Below are 23,408 nucleotides of genomic sequence, written 5' to 3'. Positions count from 1 at the left end.
TAAACAAATGATTGATAATTTGCATGCATATATTGTATACAAAATGTACAGGATTGCTTTATACGATCAGAAACTCTCGGTCGTTGTAAATGGTAATTAATCCGAGCAAGGATAAATTACAGTGACCGACGCATCCGACGAACATTAATGTATCTTCACATTGTATCGTATAAATTATGCTCACTGAATGATACCATTATGGTATACATAAAGTTTATTCCACCACAGAATACCAGTGTGAATTGTATTCAGCAGTTCATAATTGATCCAGTCTTTATCTTAGAGATCCCTTAGGTCATTTTCCACCTGACCTGTCTGATAATCAGTACCAAACGTGTTTTAGGATTTGCGTGCTAAACGAAGTCACGGAAATACTCGAATCTTAGAAATTGTTTTACCTCATAATTTTCTATAAGTTTAACATCTTTAATGTATCGTTTCATACAAAAATATTAACTGGAAATTATACACTATAGTTTGAAGGTCAAATATTGAAATATTAGTTTTGAAAATAATGAAAATATCTTATGTGCTACTCGAGACTATGTTCTATATTTGTACTAAATTTCAATAAGATATGTTGAATCGATGTGGAGGTATCGAGTAAATAAGTAAATAAACGTATATTACGAGGACCATAGACATTTCCGAGATCATAGGAAGCCTACATGTTACTCCTGACTTAGTTCTACATCTACAGCGTGTTCCAAAATTCAACGATAAGTCGGACCTGGTTTATAGCGTATACAAGGTGTATAGGTCGATAACTACTAGGTATTTTCCCCTGGTAGTTATAGTCCTGACTATACACCATAACCGGTTTATATGAATTTTGGGACACGCTGTATACTAAATTTCATCGAGATCCATGCAGTCGCATTTATATTTCAGGAAGATTCAAGAGCATTTTCATTTTAAACAAGTTTATTTGGTGCAAAACACATTTGAACGAACTTGATCCAATTTCGAACAAGCAATATCTTCGTAGCTGTTTTTCAAGTTGCAATATTGGATTGCAGCATCGAATGGTGTAGTCGTAACTTCTGATATAATTTGATTACTCTTCTTTTCCCGGCGATAGCAAATCCGTTGCCTGTATTAATGTGATATTACGTTTTAAAACTTACGTTATATTATTGTTAATTTAATGAATAACTAAATTTTAATTTAATAAACTGGTTAACTGAAACTCGGATTTTGTGTTTACTATAAATTAATAATGTATTATTATAATAGGTCATAATAATATCATCCTATATATTTATTGTTAAATACTTAACAAATGCTTAAATATACCCATTACAATGAAATAATTAATTTTGTAATCGACTAAACTAATTAAATGGGTATTTTAGTTCTCTAACCTTACCGCTTTATCTTTAAAAGCTATCAAAAACTAAAATGACTATTTTTGAATATTCTAGGCCTAGTATTTATCAATTGTAAATATTTAATTAATTGCGAATTTGCTCCATTTCCCAATAAATCGTTAATCTACACGCGTTTATTCAATCCACGTTTTTGCACATTAAAGGTGAACTTTTCTCGCAATCAGCGGCTATTGGTATATCTCCAACTATGTTTTTGCTTAAAATTTTGTTCCTAATACGTAATAATAGATATATTTGGCTCACGAGGTTACCGCCATGTGGCGTATGAAATCGACTACCATTATTCCGATAGTCGTATCGGTAAATGGACTGATAGCGAGAAGCTTCGACCAACATCTCAAGAAGCTCTCGCTAAACAGTTGGATTAAGGGCTCGATACAAAAGGCAGTTATCCTAGAAACCGCGCGCATCGTGAGAAGGTTCCTGTCTCTGCAGCCCTGACCACTGGTTGTTTGAGTCATGGGATTCCACAGCCGGTGGTGTTCTCATATTAATATATGTTTTGTATATATTTTTTTTATATGAAATGTATTATATTAGAAATGTATATAAATAAATGTATAGGATATAATAAACATGTTATAATAGTTTTTTTACATATTATAGCGTCTTACATAGACACAGACCAATGTTTACCATAATGCAGCATTGTTAGAATCCTCTAGCTCATCAGATTTTCAACGTTCAAGGTTTTATAATGTAAAGAGCCTTCCGAAACAAATAACTATTGATTTTATACATTAATTCATTCATTAACTTATTTCAAATGAATTGGAAATAACCTTAAAATTATGCTTAACATCAGAGAGAACATATTATGTTGATGAATTTATAAGATATAGCCCAGTCTTGCTTTTTTATGTCATAAGGTGGCAAACGAGCGAGCCACCTGGAATCGCTGAATAGCGAAGCGACCGTTGCCCATAGACACACGCAATTACATATGCGTTGCCTACCAGAACCGTTGGCGGCTGTGTCTTGAAAGAGAATTTCCAAAGAGGTCTTAACAAATAAAACAAATCGTTACAAATCAAACATAATGCTTTATTTTACAAAGACTATTGTATCGCCATCTAGATATTATTTCTAACTATAATATTATACACTAGAGACATTGCATTATATACAGATATTCAACATTCAAATATTACGTAAAGATATAAGGCACATTTAATTTTTTTATTACCTATCTGAATACAAATTACAACTATTTTAAATTTTCTTCAACGTCGATTTATTTTGAAAATAGAACGCAATCGGGCATGCATAAGAACTTTATTGAATTGTTATTAAAAATTCATTGTTTTTTTTTTAGAGAATTAAGGTTGACAGTATTTGTCAATTTGCGATAGTGGCAACTCAGGGTTAAATGCTATAAACAATTGGTTTGTCAAAAATTGCTATCTCCGATTGCGTTTTATTTTTAACTCTAATATTACAATACGAATAGGATTTCGTAAAATCTTAACAGAAATGTTACTCAATATATTTACAATCAGAAATAAATCAATAGCAACATTAGAAAATTGTTGTTTTTACCGTCGTTTGAAAATAAATATCTTTTTAAATGTTATTTTAGATTGAAATAATTACATACGAAAATTTATTCTAGTCAATATATACAGATAATACAAAAAAATATGAAAATCTTTGAAAAAAAATGCATTTCCAAACCTTTAAATTAACAATTTTTTTTGAACATCGATGACGATTTTTTTTTGTTTTACAATATTTCACTGAAATAAAAGCAGTAAGGAAATACTAGATGGGAAGACTAAATGGCAGTATAGGGTAGTTTATAAAAAAAAGAGATACTGGCACTTCTGAAATTTGTCAAATAGACGTCTAAAAGAAAAAAAATAATACTAGCTAAAATAATAGGGATTACACGTATAATTTTTGCTTTTCCAAGTGAATACATTTTTTTTTAACTTTATAAAAGAATTCAGTCAACAAAAAATACAAATAAATTCGTTACGCCGAGAGCTATACAAAAATATTCATTAAATTATTCAAACTTTCGTGAGACATTATACTAAACTGATAAAAAAAAAACGGCTAAACACGTATATTCGTCCGGTGGCGGCACCGACTGGCCCCCGATGGGCTCGAAACTAGTGATACGTGAGTGTTGAGCCGTTTTTTGTATATTAGTTTAAAAATAATCGTTTTGAAATTTTCACAAGTTTAAAACAAAAAAATGAATTAAAATTACGCTGAAATTTAATAACAAATCGTCACATTCATGTCACCCTAACATTAATACATAAATATTCAGCTATCCTCCACTAAGACGTAAGTTACGACTACTTTTTATTACATGATAAAAATCACAATAACATTTACATTACAAAGAAGCCAAGTCATCAGAAAATCACTAATTTTCTGGTAAAAGTTATTAACTATCTATTTCAATACATTTTAATTATGCGATATTTTCATATGTTTAAAGATATGTACACAGTAAAGAGAAGACTAACTACTAGGTAAATTTAATACTCGAAGAAGAATACTATATTAAGCGCCATCTTTTTTTGAATAGCACACTTTCTGAAATCAATACAATTGTAGATTTATCGAGTGACATTTGTACAAACACATATTGTTATCTCTGTTTTTTCTAAGAGAATGTAAGGGACAAAAATATGTATCAATGCAAGTGTCGTAAATAAAACAGAATAAATTAATAAATAATCAGAGAACTACTTGCATAGAAACATATTGAAATAAATACTATGAAGTTAACACAATCATTAATAGGTTAACGACTCAGTTAACATAGCTAATTTTTCAATTTACAATACAGTGACACCAATTTAAAAAGCACCAAATAAAAAACAAGAAAATGTAATTTTTATGGTACGCGTCCATTGGCCCGCTGACGCACCGCACGCACAGTCCGCAACGGTTTAATACGACAAATCCGATTAATCAATGCGTGAGGTGCGTCCGCGGGCCAATGGACGCGTACCTTAAACAGAAATAATACAGAAATAAAATAAAAATTCGAAACCAATTTCAAAATCTAAATCGCGTTCCAAAATACAGGTAATTTAACAAACTTTTAAAAAATGGTAGCTATCCTCCAAATCAAATGAAGTCTTACGTAAAGCACAATGCATTCAACAACAAGTGAATTCTGAGCACAAAAGTCTAAACAATTTCTCAGTTCTTTATATGAAAAGCACGTCATAAGATGACATCTAGTCAGCCGTAAGTTCTGGACTTAGTCGGTCTGCGTTGAAATTCTCCATTACCCACATCTGTCTTGGTTCAGCGTCACTACACGGCTCCATGACAATCTTGTCCTTGTTGCGTGATATCGTCATGCATTTCTCACTTGAACCGTGCTTTAATAACTTCGTCTGTAATATATAGTAATTAATTAATATTATACATTAGTAACTGCCGTTGTCAAATCGTTTACTTATGAATAAAGGCGTCCCTTAGTTTAGATTATATGAAAAACGTAAAATGTTAAAAATGTAAACTAGGAAACTTGTAGTCTAACGGCATGTTTTTTTATTGGACAAAGTTAAATGATTTATGCATAGTATATAAAATTAATACTTTTGTTTTACTAAGCGCAGCGCAGACAAAAAACTGTATTATTCCAGCCAGTTACATTAAAAATAAATATTTGAATAACTGATTTTATTTTTATTTTTTTCTTTCTGCATAACTACGAATTAACTTACGCTAGGATCATACAGCCAAAGTTGGTTGCCCTTGGCGCCGTGGCAAGGGTACAATACAACATCGTGACCCGAGTAGTCGAGGCAAGTCTCATCACGACGGATCTCACCGTTTTTAGAATACATCCAATACTGAAATTTTATGATAAAAAATTAATTAAAAATCAATTAATTTAAATACCTCTATTTAACCACTGGGGGAAGGGAGAGGTATTTAAATAATTTAAGGTTATCGCTTATTATACCCAGCGGTAAAGACGAATTATGTCTGAAGGTAATTTTACTAGGTAACTTAATCAATCGTCTGACGTTTACCCGTATACACGTTGACGCTGCGCGGATCCCACCGAAAAGTCTTTTCTGATAGGTGCAATAAGCGATAACCTTTAAACTCATGCCTATATCCGTGAGCTTCAGGCTTGGATTTATTTATATCTCCACCACCTTTTAATGTGATTTTAAAACTTTTAATGAATATTTTATGCATCGATCGATTACAATTGTAATTAAATAAAACTTTGATTTGTCTTATTTTTTAAAATAAAGTTAACATCAATCCTGTTGCCCAGTCAAGCTGTTTTCCTATTATAGGGATGGAAAAAAGGGAATCTTAAGAAACTTTAAAAGAAGAATTAACCAAAACATATTGATTTTACAAGTATAATCGACATATTCACATAATTAAATACATAATAAAACTATATATAGTGTTTAGTAAATAGAAACTTTTATACCCAAAACCCAATTTAAATAAAATTTAGAAAAAATCAATCTACTAAATAAATACTTATCTCTACTTAATAAATACTCATTCTGTAAAATATTCACAAAATATTATTATTAGTAAATACATAAGTATTATGTAAACTAAAAGTTAACTACACTTAGCTAAATATTTAAACCTGACGGCAGTACCAATGTTGAAGAAGTGATAGGTCGTTCGTGTAATGACACGTGAAATTTATACGTGTATTTGTCTATAATTTGGAAAAAAATTAATAAGGTAATCCTGCAAAATGACTGTAAAGTGTTAGTATGTATAAGAGACCATTCATTATTTACTTAAGAATGATATTTGACGAACATAACCGAGACAATGGAATGTAGAGGTTTTTTGACTCTCTCTCCATTGAAAGCCTCACGTACTTAATGAATGATCCCTATGACAGTTAAAATGCATACACAAAAATAAGCTGCACTGCTTAAGTGTGATAAAAAGCCGCTTAGTGGACAGTATTAGTATTCTATCAATGAGAATTAGGACACTCAACTAAATTACCCAGATAAACCAACCAACAACCAACTACAATGCAGCAAAAGCACTAAATAATTGCTAAACATGATGGCCGCCTCGGACAAACCTGATTGCCGTACTCCCCGTGGCAAGGCCAGATGTTGACTGGTTTCTTCATTTCCTCAGGCCCAGCACCAGAGTCGATGCACATTTCCGTAGAAGGATTCGCGATCTAATGCCATCGATAAGTTTAAAAAGGCGTGCCAAAGCAAGCGTGCTTGTAACCTCATCACTTTGTGTCGAGTGATGAAGTTACAGTGCAAATGAATGATAAACTAAATAGACTATCTGCTTATTCTTTATATTCGAATAAGTTAAGTATAGCATGACATGGTATCCCGATTAATATCAAACTAAAACATCAACACAACTAAAACAAGTCCCGGCCATTGTATTGTGATACCTGATTACCACCGTTGTGATGGCATTTGTGGATCATTAGCGGTCCGGTCGCGCCCTCAGTCTCCTCTAAAGTTTCACCGTCGAGACACAAATCACTAACGAACGCTCGGTTGCGTATCTAGCATGCAGCGTTACAAAAAATATCAAGAAAATAAATCATTCCGTGCTGTAAGTGTAATACGCCAACGTGTCCAGAAATGTGCTTAGGATGGGAGAGTGCAATAGCGAAAAAACACAATGAGACGAAACGATGTCCCGCTAACACTTCTAAAACGATGGTACTGCCGCAGTTTTGCGAATTTTGAACGACTAAAGACCTGATTTCCTCCCTGCCGGTGACACGGGTATAGTCCGACGGGTTTATGGTGGTCGGACTTGCGCGTTGGAGAATCCAAACAAGTCTTTTGGAAGGCGACATTTCTGATCTGCGTAAGCAACAATTCGGAAGTACACGTATTATTTTTTTGGCACTCAATATGAAGTCAATATGCGTCATAATGTCGTAAAACATTACAGTTGTTCTTCTGACGAATTTAAAATCGAATCCAATTTTAAATATTAGTCAAATTAAATAATTTTTGTTCTGACATTTGCTAATAAAAAAAGTTAAATAAATAACTACTGGTGTACATACCTCGCCGTGAGCGACGGATTCTCCAGGAATGAATAGTTCTGGGTAAATGTTCTTTAAGTACCATTCAAAGGATTTGCAACCAAGATTGTCTCTTAGTTGCTTCCTGCTTGTAATATCTCCATAATCTCCTTTATCATTACCAACTCTTTGATAATAATATTTAGCGTAGTCGTCAAGCCACACCTGAAATATTTCAATAGTCACAGTTAGTACAAAATATTTTATTTAAAACATACTCTTGGCGCAACTAACAGTACCTCTGCTAAACGAACTGAATTCTTCTTTAGTACATTGACACCAGTTCGCCATTTGTACGGTGATCGTTTCCTAAATATATGACCGACGTGAGAACACGGAACGATTTCTAACGTTCCACCGCACATCCAAGTTTTGAATGACAGTTCCAAATTCTCCCCACCCCAGATATCGAAGCCGCTGTCGTAAGTTCCTAGTCTTTCGAAGAATTCTTTATCGATAGCAAAAAGTCCTCCAGCCATGGTAGGTGAATACACTGGCTCTGCAGTATGTTGGTGGCGTGCTCTTTCCCTTGCTGGCACGGGATGCCAATTGAACTGGAGATTCCAGTCGAAACCGCCAACATTGACTGAAGACGAGTCCCTGTAGTGATACTCTAATGTGTTATCATCAATAACATCGATAACGGGACAGACTACTGTTGTTTTGTTTCGTGCGATTCTATCTAATAATGGCTCCAACCATCCTGAAAAAAAAATGTATTTTTTGATTTGGTGATTTAAAATTTAGGTATTGCAGAAGCTGAATATCAGTACACTAGATTCTTATACAAAGTCCTTCGCGAATAAAACCTTAGCCTTTTCCTTGTTTACCTTCTGTACACTCGCAGTGGCTGTCTAGATAAGTAAGGACGGGAGCGGTGACGTATCGAGCACCGAGCAGCCTCGCTCTGATGAGTCCCTCGCGTCGCGTCGCTCGAACTATCCTAACTTTGGGCAGTGAAGACATGTAGTCGTCTAACTGTTGCATCAAGTGTGCTGTAAGAGAACAAATAAGAACTGTACACGTGATTGCAATACTTTGGTACAGTTAGAGTAATGTTAATCACTGCTTTGATTTAATTTGCATTCAACATAGTGCAACTTACGCATATCAGAGAAATCATCGACGAGCACAATTTCCTTTATTAAATGTGCAGGTGACCTATCTATCACTGAATGTACTGTGCGAAGAAGCACCGACCACGCCTCATTGTGGAAACATATAACTACCGAAGTTTGGGGCAGATCATCTAAATAGCGGCCGGGTTTTTTACACCTGTAAATTAAATAGGAGTTTTATTATCATACCAATGCTAATAAAAATAATTAATAGTTTAATAAGTTATTAAAATTCTAACCATTCATCTCTAGGATCTGGTAATTTCCTCCTTATTGATATGAGATCGCTAACATATTGATTGAAGGCGTTCTTCTTCCATCCTTCTGATACGGCTAATTTGGCTTCTTCGCTCATATTCTTAGGCAATACAACTGGCTGGCCAAGCTCACCTGGCGCGTTATCTGATCCCGGAGCTGCGATTACTCCTAATCCTATAGGATGTGATCGATTAATACTCAAAAAGAACAGAGTATCTTGAAACATCGTGTTAACGTTAACGTCTAATAATAGCTTAGTAAAAGTTCTAAATAGTTCACTTCAACTTGACGCGCGAATAGAAAATTCAAAAACATAAGCAGACACGTAAATAAGTGACACGTGCAAGCTGAGTTGACCTATCTAATAGTAAATCAACATATGGTTATCAACCTTTTAATTCTTAATCAAAATATTTAGAACTAGATCCTATATTTTTTAATTAATGTCACGTATATACACTACATGCTACTGTGAATACTAAAGTAAAGTAAATTATTGTACATAGGCTATAATATTTTATTGAGTCGAAATTATAATATGTGAAGAGAAAATTATTACATTTTGTGTTGGTGATACAATTTTGCACTTAAATGATGTTATATTTTCCATCTACAAACAAATATCCAAAAATGGGTTTTCAGTTATTTATTTCAACAAGTGATTTTTCAAACCTATTATTACTGTTACTAATACATCATAAACCACTAAATATGCAAAGCTGAATATTGACAAAAACAAAAAGTTATACGACGATAAAAGTTACATATAGAGGTAGGATATGTAACTCTTTTCGTCACAGGAGTTAAAAATGATTTAAATGAAGCAGTTATTACCTTCAGGGACGCCAGCGATGCGACCAAGCCAATCGATCCGCGTCCGCACTGTTATAAATAAATGCTTAATATCATGCAAATTGTTAAAACGATATAAACAGCTGTGCCGTAACAAGCGAACATGCAATATATCTTAAGTCACAAGAAATAACGCATATCATTAGAAACAGAGAAACATTGTTCTGAAGAACGAAAAAAGAGATCTTCATTTAGTATTCATTCAAGTATACGTAACGTTTACCCTCATTATCATTTCTATTGCTTTGCTATTCGAAAGACAATCGTCTTCTAAAGGAATGTAGATAAAGCTGGGTAAGGGGAGCTTGTGATTTATTAAGCATAAAAGAATCGCGTGACGATACAAAACTGGATAACAAAGGGCAAATTATTTTTCTTACGACAAATGATGGATGTACGAATAGCTGATAAAAAAGAAAAGATTCTATTTAAAAAGAGCAAAAAGAAGAAATGACCGAAAATTGCTAATTTTCGAAAATACTTATACTCGAGGAATTTGAGCTTCCGTAAATTAATACTGATATTACAAACTCCTAATTTATTAATTACAATTATTAAGGACATTATTCCAATAAATAATATCGACTTTTTGTCTTTAGTTGCTTGAATTTTGTTATTTATTCAAACATTTAATTTTTCTAAGTAGAAAGGAAGAAAATAGATAAGAGGAAACACGACTTAAAAATATCAAAAATCAATCTATTTAAAAAAATAATATCTGCCTCAAAACAATGTTTCTCTGTATATTGACTAAAGTGCATTCCATTTTTAAAGTATGTACCTAAAAATAAATCAGAAATAACTCCTACACCAGAAAGCCATGCTCTTATTTACTAAACTCTTACCATCTGATAAATTATTTCCATAGGATTCACTTTTCTTCTTTCCAGATGTTGGCTTAGCCATCTTTAGTGGTTTCGCTTCGGCGTCTTCGTATTCTATCGGAGGTGCGACAATTGAATTCCTAGATCCGCCATTTGTCGTTAGCAAAGCGACCATGAACCACAGCGCTGTCAGTATCAACACCGCTTTCAATATTAACGTCCGCCTTCGCAGGAAAAACATACTATAGTACTTCATCTTCATATGTATTTGATATGTATCCAACTAATTTTGTATTACTAAAGTTATACGTTGATATGCATCTAATTTTCTCTAATTACTTCTATTACTACAGGAATTATTTTAATAGATTTTTGAGCAATAATTTTTTAAACTACAATCACAAAAGGTGACTAGTATTTATACAGATATGTTTTAGATTTTCTTTCACAACTTTGCTGAGATATGCTTTCTCGATATGACAGTATAGTCCCTTCCGCTGTCCACTTCACATTACACGGACTCGGGAGCGGGTAGGCTATAAATTCGCCAGATCGCGCCAAAAGTTGACAGTTTTCTTTCTAGTTCTTTGATTCATCTCTGATATTTCCAGGCACGCGTGAATGGAACATCCATGTTTTTGAAAAAGAAACCTGTAAGAGAAAGAGAAAAAATAAGTGAAGGAATTTTATTATAAAAAAAACATTACACAAATTTAAACCATTAATATAGGCTAGCTTTGATAGAAGAAAAAGTAAACTGATATATAAACACGGCTAAACACTCACGTATATACGTCCGGTGGCGGCACCGACTAGTTTCGACTAGTTTCGAGCCCATCGGGGGCCCTTCATCAGGATGAGTGGCACTGGTATTATTTCGCGGACGCGGCCCGTCGCTCACTTTTTTTAGCCGTGTTTATATATCAGTTTAATATAATGTCTCACGAAAGTTTGAATAATTTAGAAGAAAAAGTATTTAAATATTAGTAACGTTGGGATTATTTTTAACCTTAGTGGCAATTTTATTATTATTTTTTTGTCTTTATTTCAGTCGTCCAAAACTTGGCTGCCTCGACCGCTCTAAAAACATTGAGTAGCGAAATCTTTCAGGTACTAATGGCAGAACTTGTTCGCAAGGAGCCTTTGTAAGGGGTGAGAGGGCTTCCGGCGCGCGACTGATGGATTGCTCCGCTTCCAACATTATCGGAGTCGGCTGTCGCTGCCATTTCTCAAGAACCTCGCGATTTGTACGCAAAAGGCATTTGTTAACGAAACTAAAAGAGTACTACGAAATAGCGCCACTTAACATTCTGGGCTGTTATTTTATAACACAGATTTTTTAATGATTCTTTTTGTATTACCGTAATTCAAATTAAAAATGTTATTAATTTTGTTAATAACTATTCTTTTAATAAATTTAAAAATCCAAATGTTTAGATCGATGGATGTATGTATGTTTTAAAGTATCTAACATAGTCTGGAAGAACACAGGCTACTAACTACTACTACTAATTATGTTTTTTTTATATTCTGCGTAAACAGAGTCAACAGCTAATAATCATATAAAAGATGAAGAAGACTGTAAGGATAGCCGAAATTCTAATTTCTCGTGTGTTTGTGCTTGAAAATATATCATTTCGGTCTATATCTCCTATTATCATTATTAGTCAAAAGGGCCGACATTTTTTATCTAACAAACATTACGTAACCTACTTTCGTTGAAAAATTAAATTAGCATAGTGGTCAGCAAGCTGCCACTTTTTTATTCCATTAAAGTCATTAGAGCTGTGGCTTTACTTAAATAAATCATGGTACAAAACCAACAAATAATTGTTTTTTTCCTATCAAAGAGTTATGTAATTAATTCGGTATTTAAAAAATAATTTGACAGCAATTCAATCATAACAAAGGTGATGGACAATTTGTCCATATCTACTCGGAAGTTTTATTGCGAAGTAAATTAATACATAATAGGTTATTTTGGCAGCGTAAAAATAGCATATTCATCGACACACACTAATAAACAAAAAGCTAACAACACTATAGTACTACGGAAATAACGTAGAGACGCGAAGCTTGTTCGCTACCGTAAATAGAGCACTAATTTTCCTGAAATAAACTGCAAAAAATTGAGTGCACAATAACCGTCGGGGAAATAATTAAGGGAATATAAAAATCCTTAGCACCGTAAAAAGGAAGTAGGCGATAATGGAAAATAGAAAATAAAAACACGTAATTGCGGAGGCGGCCACGGTGCAATGTATAGAGTTAATACCTCGCAAATGTCATTAGTGGAACACTCGAGAGGGGGCGCTGCGGGCGGGGGTCGATGACTCCCGGTTAGAACACGTTATATGTCCTGGACTGTGTGTAATCCGACTACTTCTAGCTAACCCTTTGAAATTACCAACATTAGTAAGAACTAAGAGTCGCCCGCAGCTCCGTCCGTGCGGATTAAAAAAAATAAAAGTAGTCAATGTGTTCGTCTAGACCAGTGGTTCCCAAACTTATTTTGTCTACTGCCCACTTTGAGAATAAATATTTTTGTAACGCCCCCATATTTTCACATATTTAAAAACCACTGTAACTTCAAATTAAATTAATTAATTATTGTGACCTATATATGTATATTAACGGAGAATTCTAAACGAAACTTTTACTATAACCCGCAACTTGAGACCTACAGCGCCCACAAGGGGGCGTTTTCGCCTACTTTGGGAAAGACTGGTCTAGACTATGCTATGCGACATACATGCCAAATTTCATCGAGATCCCTTGAGCCGTACTGGAGATGCCTTCTAACAAACATCCATCCATTCATCTTGCGACTTTTCATTGATCATGCTACGGTATATTTTCATAGGTGAGTAATATTCAAATCCGTTCAATAAGATTATTTTACATAATTAGGACTAGTAGATTTTAGAGTACGATAAATTAGTTTGGGTCGTTTTTTAGTCTATTCCTTATTAAATAAGTTTTAGATATCAGAACAGTAAAATAGAATACTAAAAACAAGATCACAATTATGTTGGAGTTTCTAAACCTTTCAAAATTCATAGTCGGAAACGAACTTTACACGTAACAAAGGAAATTAACCAAATGTTACAAATAAAAATGCTAATGGAAACAAAAAATAAAATTATTTGACATTTAAACAACCGCTTTCTTTCTGCGGGAGAATGTGACAGATCACTTCCGCGCTACATAGGAAAGAAACTTAAAATTTGGATAAATTTTTACATTATTTATGATATAAAGTTATATATTTCTTTAGCCATCGCCTGCGAGTTCAAAGGCCTCGTAAGCTATAAGTAGAGAAGTCAAACATGTTTTCTTTGACCTTTCAATCCAGTTCTATAGTCAAGTCCATAACACGGGATAGAAATGGTCTTGCAATCATCAATTTATGGAAATTAAAAAAAAGAATAAATTCTTTATGGTCAATATTTTATTGACCGGTTTTTAAACTATGTCCTAGGAAATTTCACTTGAAATGAGAGCATTTATAAAAATATATTGTTTTTATATCGTTCGGAAATTGATTTCATCAGCGATCGTGGCCAATAATTGCTTTTCCATGCAAATAGAGGATTAATATAAAGAAAAATATTTGTTTTATGAAAACAGTACTGACGCCAAGAATTATGATAAAATTACGTCACGTTATAACTTCGTGATAACCATCTTTGATAAATACACGAATACTATTTTTACTTTAATTACAAATGCCCGTACACCTTTCATTTAAAGCGAATAGTTACTTACCCCCCAGTTCTTTGTTTTACAAATTAAAAAAAGAACACAAACAGCACACTATCGTATGCGCAAAATGCCAAGAACAAAAGGAACGATCTTGCGGTTTGATGTCCGATCATAGAAATGGGAATAAATATCAAATAGGGCGTAAATTAACAACGCAACGAGAATTAGGAAATCATTTAATTTGTAATATTATATTATATTTGTATTTGTAATTAATCTCTTAAAACACTATGTATATTTAATTTGATATTAATAAAACTAGCTAAGTCACGCGATTTTACCTGGAGCATTAAAAAACTGCAGTAATTTCTCATGCCTCATCAACTTAAATATAAAATTAAAAACATAGAAAATCCAACTTTCAAGGAGATTATGTGATTACTTAAGTTAATCTCATTGAAGTCTACAAGAGTAGGACAATATTGTGGTAGAACGCAAGATTCTAAGAAAACGACTTATATTATTAAAAGGTTCTACAGTTTGTATGTTTAGCTTTATACGAGTTTGTACAATATTTATTTGTTTAATCTTTAAACAACGCTACATCATAAAGGATAACTTAATATTGACGAAAATACTACAGCGTGGCTTTAAACCTTAAATCTAATGACATCTTAAAATTCATATTTTAATTATAAATTAAATTACAACACTTGTAATTAATACAGCCCCAAAAGTCTAATGATTAAGGGTACGGATTGAAGATCAATTGTTCGAGGATTCGAATCCCGGCAATTGACTTGTCGTACACCATAATATAGAACAATCCCTAGAGCGTTGTTGAAATGGTAAAAGAAATATTAGAAAAATAAACTAAATTCTGTTGATATTTTTCATAAAAAAATTTCATTCGGTGTCGGCACCGACTAGTTGATTTAAAGACGCCCGTGATATATCACGAGTACAACTCACCGTGAAGAAGAGGTACCGACGGCCTCAAACTAGTCGGTGCTGACATCGGATTAAGTGAGTGTAGCCGTTTTTATTTAGTTATAATAATGGCTCACGATTAAACAATTTAAATATTTTTTTGGTATGGATTTTTTCTTCCATTTACTACGCAATAGAAATGTTATGACAAAAGTTGTATAACATACAAAACATATCATATAGCTACAAATAGATCGTAATTTTCGCTTAATCACTGTTATTTCTAAACGAAACAGTCACAACAGGTTTCTCACTAATCAATACGCAAAAACTAAACTCAGTACACACATGTTTAGAGGACATTTGCAAGGGCACAATCTCATTCTCGAAGCTAATATATTATCAATTAATTTACTAGCTTAGCAACCAGCTGCTTGTGACATGACTTAAATTGCTTTCTTTCCAGCTCTTTTCATTTACGCCCCGTCATACTGCACGGAAATGCATAGAACAAAAAGCTCGCTCTAGCGGAGAGTACAGCTTAATTCGTTTTTTACGAGCGTTATGTTTTGTTTCGCAAATGAGTTTCGTACGTGCCTCAGTCGCTGATGTTGATTTGATTGAAATGTTCCTGACATTACATCTAGATATCGTATGTTATCTTAGCTTTGAATTAAAATATCAAATATTTACTTATCTACGAGTATAATGGAATATTATAGTATTAAAACCTATAAATTTTCAAGACAAAACAAATCTCTAGAATAATATTTAGTAGACACACATTCAGATGTTATGTTTCGATTGCATACATTATTATCATCTTATTTCAAGGTTCAACAGAGTTACTAATACGTACAAAAAATACATAAATACCAAAACGGCAAGTAATCGGTTATACGATGCACAAGTCCCTTTTACTATAAAGGCCGTTTTAATTAAATTTTATGCAACAAAAAAGCATCACCACACGAGCGGGTATACGTGCAATAAAGGCCTGGGGACGGCGAGGCGCGAACGAACGCCCTTGACATAAACGACGAGTTAGCTGCGCTAAAAGAATTTGCGCTGCAGAGTATTTACGTATTATCACCGACGATGCTGCAATCTTTGTTGCAAGTGCGATCTTTGACATTTGCATTTATGTGTAAAAACAAAAATCAATACAATATGATGATTCGCAATTTACAGTTATAATAATTTGCTATTCGTCTTTTTTTTTTGCGAATATTCTTACAAAGTGATGTCAACATTTATATTTGGCTTTCGGTGTAGATACAAAAATCTTTTTTTTTTCAATTTAAAAATATGTAAATTGCAATTTGTAAAATTTCTTTTTTTATTGGAACAACGTGCGCATTACAAAGGCCAGATAATCAGGGACAACGATGTAAATAACAAAAAAAGTGTCTCCGTAATAGCATTCAAAATTCAGTCGCAATTCGGTCGTCGGTGGGTACGGACGTTTAGCGAGAACCGCAACGTCGCCTCGACGGATCACTGTCGCTCCTAGCGGTCGGCTAATTGAGCCGCTCCCAACCACCAACAGTAAACACTCGGGACAAAGCAAACCAACTCCGGGACTTAGCTAAATATCACATGACCGAGCTCATCACATTTATTTTTAATACAAATAATATACAATGTTCTTCAAAGCCGCATAATTTTATTTGATTCATTATTCTAAAGATATGTCAAATTTCTTTAGTAACTTAAGCTATTTATCATTATATATTATCATCATCATCAGCTCTCTATACGTCCCCACCGAGGGGCTCGGAGCCTACCCTAAGTTAGGGGTGATTAGGCCATAGTCAACCACGCTGGCCCACTGCGGGTTAGTTGACTTCACACATATCTTTGAATTTCTTCTCAGATATGTGCAGGTTGCATCACGATGTTTTCCTTCACCGTAAGAACGTCGGATAAATGTACATATGTAAATTTAGAAATCGAAAAACATATTGGTACATGGCGGGATTCGAACCCAGGACCTGCAGATTGCAAGTCAAGCGTTAGACCACTGAGCCACCGACGCTCCACTGAGCCACCGACGCTCCGACGCTTTATCATTATATATAATCAAACTTAAACGAATGTCTAAATTGACTTATCTGCTACCTGGTGATACAAACAATCTAATATTATAAATGCGATTGTTTGGATGGATGAATGGTTCTTTGTTTGAAGGTATCTAAGGAACGGCTGAATGGATCTTGCTCAAATTTGGCATAGATGTAGATCATAGTTTTTTTTTAATTCCGCAGGGACGGAGCCGACAGTATCCATTTAACTTCCCAGAAATATATTAACAACAATATTAATAATTAACACGAATAACATGTGGTTACCTACACGCAAAATCAACATAAGAGCTGTTACCAATGAAAACACAAAGGCGTATGTAGCGTTCGTAATTGCTTCCCACGATACTACTGTAAAATATACAGACAGTGACAACAATTATGGTTACACTCATTCATTTATTATATACTAGCTATCGCCTGCGACTCCGTCCGCTAGGGTATAAAATAAAAACTTTATAAGTAGCCTGTGTGATCTTCCAAACTATGTTCTACATATGTGCCAAATTTCATCAAAATTAGCTGAGGCATTCCGAAGATATTTTCAAACATCCATCCATCCATCTAAACAATCACTTTTATAATATTAGTAAGATAGTCAGATTCAAATGTTGAAGGAATTTCTTTCACTTTAATATAGCAATAATGAGTCGTTTTATCTTATAGGAGCTTTGTCTTTGTTTTTTTTTTGTGGATGCGAAGTTTTAGAGTTTACATGGTTCATATTGCGGGCTTCAAGATTAACTTCGCAGTCTTCTATTCAGATTGGTTGGTCACAAATAAGCTAAAACTGGCAATCAGAGTATGTCGACGTGACCACCTACGTTTCAAATTTCAGCACAGACGCTTGTCTATCTTAGTGTGAAAGGACTTTCTCTGTGCAGCGTGAAATATTAAACGTTGCGTATAAATTGTTGAGCTGACGCAGTAAATTCTATTCACGATGCGGACCCACCTTTATCCATTTTATTTCACGACGCACGGCCATTTCATGAATTTGATCTTGTATTCTGAAAGGGCAGCTATAAAACCCCGTTAAATTTATTGCGTCAATTCATATTACATGAACAGTTTAACTTTGTGATAAATTTTGGGTACTCCTATGATGATTGGATTGTTTTTTTTTATTCTTTTTTTAAACAAGAAAACTGCGCACTAATTTTTTACATAAACCCATATAGACATTAGGATCTATCGTTTCCGAAAAAAAAACTTATGCTTTTCTAGTAAACTTTTTTATTTCTACGGTTAAAAATCAATACATGTTCGTTAGTTTCGCTAAAAAACTCGAGAACGGTGGAACGGATTTATCTTATCTTGTTTTAAAAGGTGTGAAAAGTTCGAATAGTTGCCGGGAACTAATTAAGTTTTTTTTAATTCCTCTCGAACGGATTCGCGAGCGACAGCTGGTCGATATTAAACGTTTCTCAAAATTCCCAAAACACATATACACACCTTAGTAGTAGAACTATAATTCTACAGAATGATGTGGTACTCATAATCACATAAATCACGAGTATAAAAAATAATTTTACATGAGAATGACTAGTAACAAATACTTCTATACACATCTTAACTATCTTTTCTTTTATAACACAACTAGCTATCGCCGCGACTCCGTCCGCGCGGAATTAAACAAAAAAATATTTTTTAAAATCGGACCAGTACTTCAAACAAACAAACTCTTCCGCTTTATAATATTATAGTATAGATGTACAGTACCTTAGCATGCAATCATTAAGTCTGACGTATCGTATAAAGTTCACCGTCTTTTGTTTCAAATACCTGCTACAAATAATCAAATCACTTTCACTCTGATGCAATCTGCGTTCTAAACGTATTTATAACTCGACCTTCGTACAGTTCATGGTGACTAAATGGAGGTCAGTTTCTAGTGGTCACGGCAAACGTACACTTTAGATATTGTTCTTTCATTCTTAAATATATTGCAGTTCTTTAGATTTTCTGCTAAATGCTACTGTAGAAACTCTATTCTTACCAATTACTTGAGTAGATTTTAAACATGTGAATATAAAAAAGTTCTCACATGTTTAGATATTTTATCAAATATAAAAATGTTTTACTAAACCTAGTTAAAAATGTATGTATTATAAAATAAAATAAAATCAGTTTTGTGGAAAACTACTAAGACGATTCGTGATGCACCTTTAAATAATTAAAAAGTCAAGGTTCATTATCTATGCGATAAATATCAAGGCTCTACAAATATAACGAAACTAATTTGAGAAGATCTTAATTATGGGTGCAATACACTAATTTATCTTTATTAATTTGTCAAGGTATTAAAACTTGTTATTAAAATGTGGTGGAATATTTTTTGTATAAAATCTTAGCACCTAATTTCACTTTAACACGTTACTAAATATTTTATACGACCATTTATTATTATCAAATATTACAACTAAACCCTGACGGCTTTAGCAGTGGCTTTATCAAGATTTTGCACATCTCTAAAATTGTCTAGTCGAGACCATAACGTCTATCTGCAAATCGTCGTTTGTTCAAGGTAATTTCCGCAACGTCTGTACCGATTTTGATGAGACTTACTCGAAGGTAGCTGAGGTATACGGGAGTAACTTAGGCTAATTAATACCTTTTTAATTGGTATTGATGAAGTCGCGGGCATACGCTAGTTATAATAAAATCTTAACATGTTGCACTTGACTTTAAAGCATTAATAAAATCACATTAATTTTATGCAGTCATCTCTAAATCGTGCATTATCATAAAAAGCCTGACCATCAGATGTAATCGTGATGGGTTCCGGTTACACTGGTATCGTGTGGGTACAAGACCTTCCTTTCACAAAACGTCGACCATTATCTAGTATATTTTATAAATTTGAATCGATGGATTGATGTTTGTTTGAACGTATCTCCGGAACCGCTTAACGAATCTCGCTGAAATTTTGCATACTTTTTTAACATAGTCTGGAAGAACACATATACTACTCATTAAGGTTTTTTTTAATTACGCGGTGACGGAGTCCTGTGCAACAGCTACTCTTTAATAAATACATTACGACGCATTTGAGTTAGCACGTCGGGCCGGATTGACCGTTGCTTGCTTATAAAATTCAACACATAGTATAGCAAGATGCTAGCAAACCAGAACAGTAGAGCAATGTAACCACAACGGTGTCGTAGCCATCGTCCACTAACCTGTAATTTCAAGTGCAACCACATTATGCTTTCCTAGTAACAACGATAACAGCTTTTTACTTGTTTTATGATGTTGCAGTTGAATTGCAAAAACATCTGTCATCCATAAAATGTGAACAATACACACACAAAACTAACTTTAGAGATATCAAAGAATCGACTTCATTACATCGTTTTTGTATAACAATAGATAGCCTAGTAAAACCTTGACGTGTAACAAAGTTAATTAAGATTCAATTCCCAGCGGATAACAGTAAAAATATGTTTCTACGTGCAATCAAATAAAGTAATATCGAAGTAAGAAGATAGCCACAATATTTTTTACAATTTAACAACTAACGAGTAGTCACCCACGACTTTCACAGCATAAAATTACAAAAAAAGGCTTATTGGCGATGTGCATACATCAAATACGTTCCGTGATAGTCCCGTCAAAATCGATCCCGCTATTTCGGTGATGAAACAAACGCCTTGCGAACAGAATTAAAAAAAAAATTATTTTCGTTATAGATAAAACAAATACACGTACACGGAATATGATTTTGTTTCGGTATGTGACATACAGACAGTGCAATTTTAATAATGTATAGATAAAAAAAAAAATAAGGGCGTCGGTGGCTCAGGGGTTTAAGCACTTGACTTGCAATCTGCAGGTCCTGATTCGAATCCCGCCATGTACCAATGTGTTTTTCGATTATAACATATGTACATTTATCCGACGTTCATACGGTGAAGGAAAACGTCGTGATGCAACCTGCACATATCTGAGAAGGAATTCAAAGATATGTGTGAAGTCATCCAACCCGCACTGGGCCAGCGTGGTTGACTATAGCCTAGTCACCCGTAATATAGGGTAGGCTCCGAGCCCCTCAATGGAGACGTAAAATGAGCTGATGATATAAAGATAAAAATGAAACATATATTTTGTAAGAAAAGTCGACAATCTCTTGGTTACCAAAAATACGCTTCATTGGTTTGATTGGTGTATAAAAAAATGATTAAATAATATGATTCAACGAGGTAACTGCTATCTTCCTGTCACAATGTGGGTCGGCGACCTTGTGCTGCAAGAGGACATTTCGTACAAATCATTTTCATCACTTACGCAATACACAAGGGTTTAGTGATATAATAAAAACGGTACATTTATCTTTGATAATTGTACTCAAGGTACCCATAATCTTCCATATTAAATTATCCGATAAAACAATTACTTTTAGATGAAGATTAAGACTTATTTCTCTCCTACAAAGCTGTTATATTTCCACACTTGAATATGTGTATATTTCTACTTAATATGATAGAGTTTATATTGAAATGACTAAACAGTGTTCTAATCATCATTTATTTGGTAGCGACTGACTATGTTTTGTCACTAGCTGTCTCCCGCGTCACCGTCCGCAGAATTAATAAAAAAATAATTAGTAGCCTATGTGTTCTCCCAGACAGTGTTCTACATCTATGCCAAATTTCAGCAAGATCCATGCAGGCGTTTTAAAGAAATAAATTCGAAACAAACATCCATCTATTCATCTAAACATTCGCATTTATAATATTAGTATTTTGTCATGAAAAATCCTTACTCTTAGCGTTATCTTCGATTTCGGATAATAAAAGAAGCATAAACGTATAATCCCATTAAATCAATCTGCGTATATCGAACGGGTTTTCCATTAGACACAATACGTTCAGTAATGATGTTACTCGTAACGAATGATTCGGCTCCGGAGTTCGGACCCTCACTTTTCAAACGGAGCCACGGCTCGGGTCAATTGATTGAATCCGCGTCCGATCGGCCCGTGTCACTCACAATAGCTGAATTAATAGCCAAAAGAAATGACATCGACCGCCCTTTATTGAAAATGTTTAATGGTTTTTTTTTCTTCCCTCGCGTTTCGCTTTTGCCGCTTTCCATTAGTCCGGTAATGTATTTCCTTGTCCGTTTGCGAGACCTATAAAGCTTACCTCTTGTTTAATTTGCTCCGCTGCGTAACTGTCGACAAAATTATTTATCAATCAATCGAAATATAATTATTCAGAGTAAACATTGTTGAGGGGGATTGTTTGAGAGGGAAAATTAATAACATTTCCTTTCCACAAACGAATGACATTAAAATGTATTTGAAAATATCGACATAAACATAATAAAGCTATAAATATAAATTAATAACAACATTTTATTAATTTAAAAATTCTATTTAATTATATAATAGTTTGTGCAATTCGCCAAATAAAATAAAACTTATATGAAATCTGAATAATGAGTTTCTTCAATATGTATTCAAGCCTATTAGATTAAAAAGGATAGATCGATGAATGCTTTAAGTTGGCAGCCCTGAATCGGTGCGATCTCGAGGGCTCTCGAGGCCCCTCGTTACGGGGCCCATTAGGCCGCGGGCGACCGCGCACCGATTTTAGTTTCCGACCCGACGCGCCCCTGAGCACTTATATCCGCATGTATCCGCTATATCCGCCTTTAATAAGGGACTCGACGCCTAATTGACTTAACATTGGATTAATAAAGGTTTACGAGTAAAATATGTTTGTAATGAAGGCCTCACTTTATTTCATTAAAAGAGTTTTTATATTGTAAATATGTCGACTACATTACTGGCTTTAGATGGTTATATATATATATAAAAGAAAGTCGTGTCAGTTACACTATTTATAACTCAAGAACGGCTTTACCGATATGGTTGAAAATCGGTGAGGAGGTAGCTTATAGCCAGGAGACGGACATAGGGTACTATTTATCCTTTTTTTAATTTATACCTTGAAGAGCTGCTTTTTATTCAACTTACTAATATTATAAATGCGAATGTTTAGATGGATGTGATGTGGATGCATGGATGGGTGTTTAAAGATATCTCTAAAACGGCTGAACGGATCTCGATTAAATTTGACATACGTATAGAACATAGTCTGAAAGAACACATAGGCTACACTAATTAAGTTTTTCTTTATATCCACGCGGACTGAGTCGCGGACGACGGCTATTATGGTTATATTTTAACAATTAAT

General features: G+C 33.9%; 1 protein-coding gene across 9 annotated transcripts in view; it reads right to left on the bottom strand.

The window, feature by feature from the left end:
- Positions 1-3,561: 3,561 nt before the first annotated feature.
- Positions 3,562-23,408, bottom strand: part of LOC106115487 (putative polypeptide N-acetylgalactosaminyltransferase 9) — a 143,781-nt gene continuing 123,934 nt past the window's right edge. For 3 of the 9 annotated variants that reach the window (XM_013308888.1, XM_013308886.1, XM_013308889.1), the window contains exons 2-12: positions 22,353-22,380; positions 10,508-11,137; positions 9,645-9,692; positions 8,792-8,984; positions 8,540-8,709; positions 8,265-8,429; positions 7,674-8,137; positions 7,417-7,599; positions 7,100-7,207; positions 5,090-5,218; positions 3,563-4,756 (exon numbers count right to left, since the gene is read on the bottom strand). In XM_013308888.1, coding sequence (XP_013164342.1) covers positions 4,595-4,756; positions 5,090-5,218; positions 7,100-7,207; positions 7,417-7,599; positions 7,674-8,137; positions 8,265-8,429; positions 8,540-8,709; positions 8,792-8,984; positions 9,645-9,692; positions 10,508-10,748 — 1,863 coding nt within the window. In that variant the 5' untranslated portion in view covers positions 10,749-11,137; positions 22,353-22,380 and the 3' untranslated portion in view covers positions 3,563-4,594. The other 6 variants (XM_013308890.1, XM_013308887.1, XM_013308891.1 and 3 more) reach the window with 4 other exon arrangements.

This window comes from Papilio xuthus, unplaced genomic scaffold (assembly GCF_000836235.2).
Source record: "Papilio xuthus unplaced genomic scaffold, Pxut_1.1 DF827789.1, whole genome shotgun sequence".
NCBI classification, from domain to species: Eukaryota; Metazoa; Arthropoda; class Insecta; order Lepidoptera; family Papilionidae; genus Papilio; species Papilio xuthus.
Note: the sequence above shows the minus strand (reverse complement) of the source record. Positions and strands in the feature narration are given on the sequence as shown.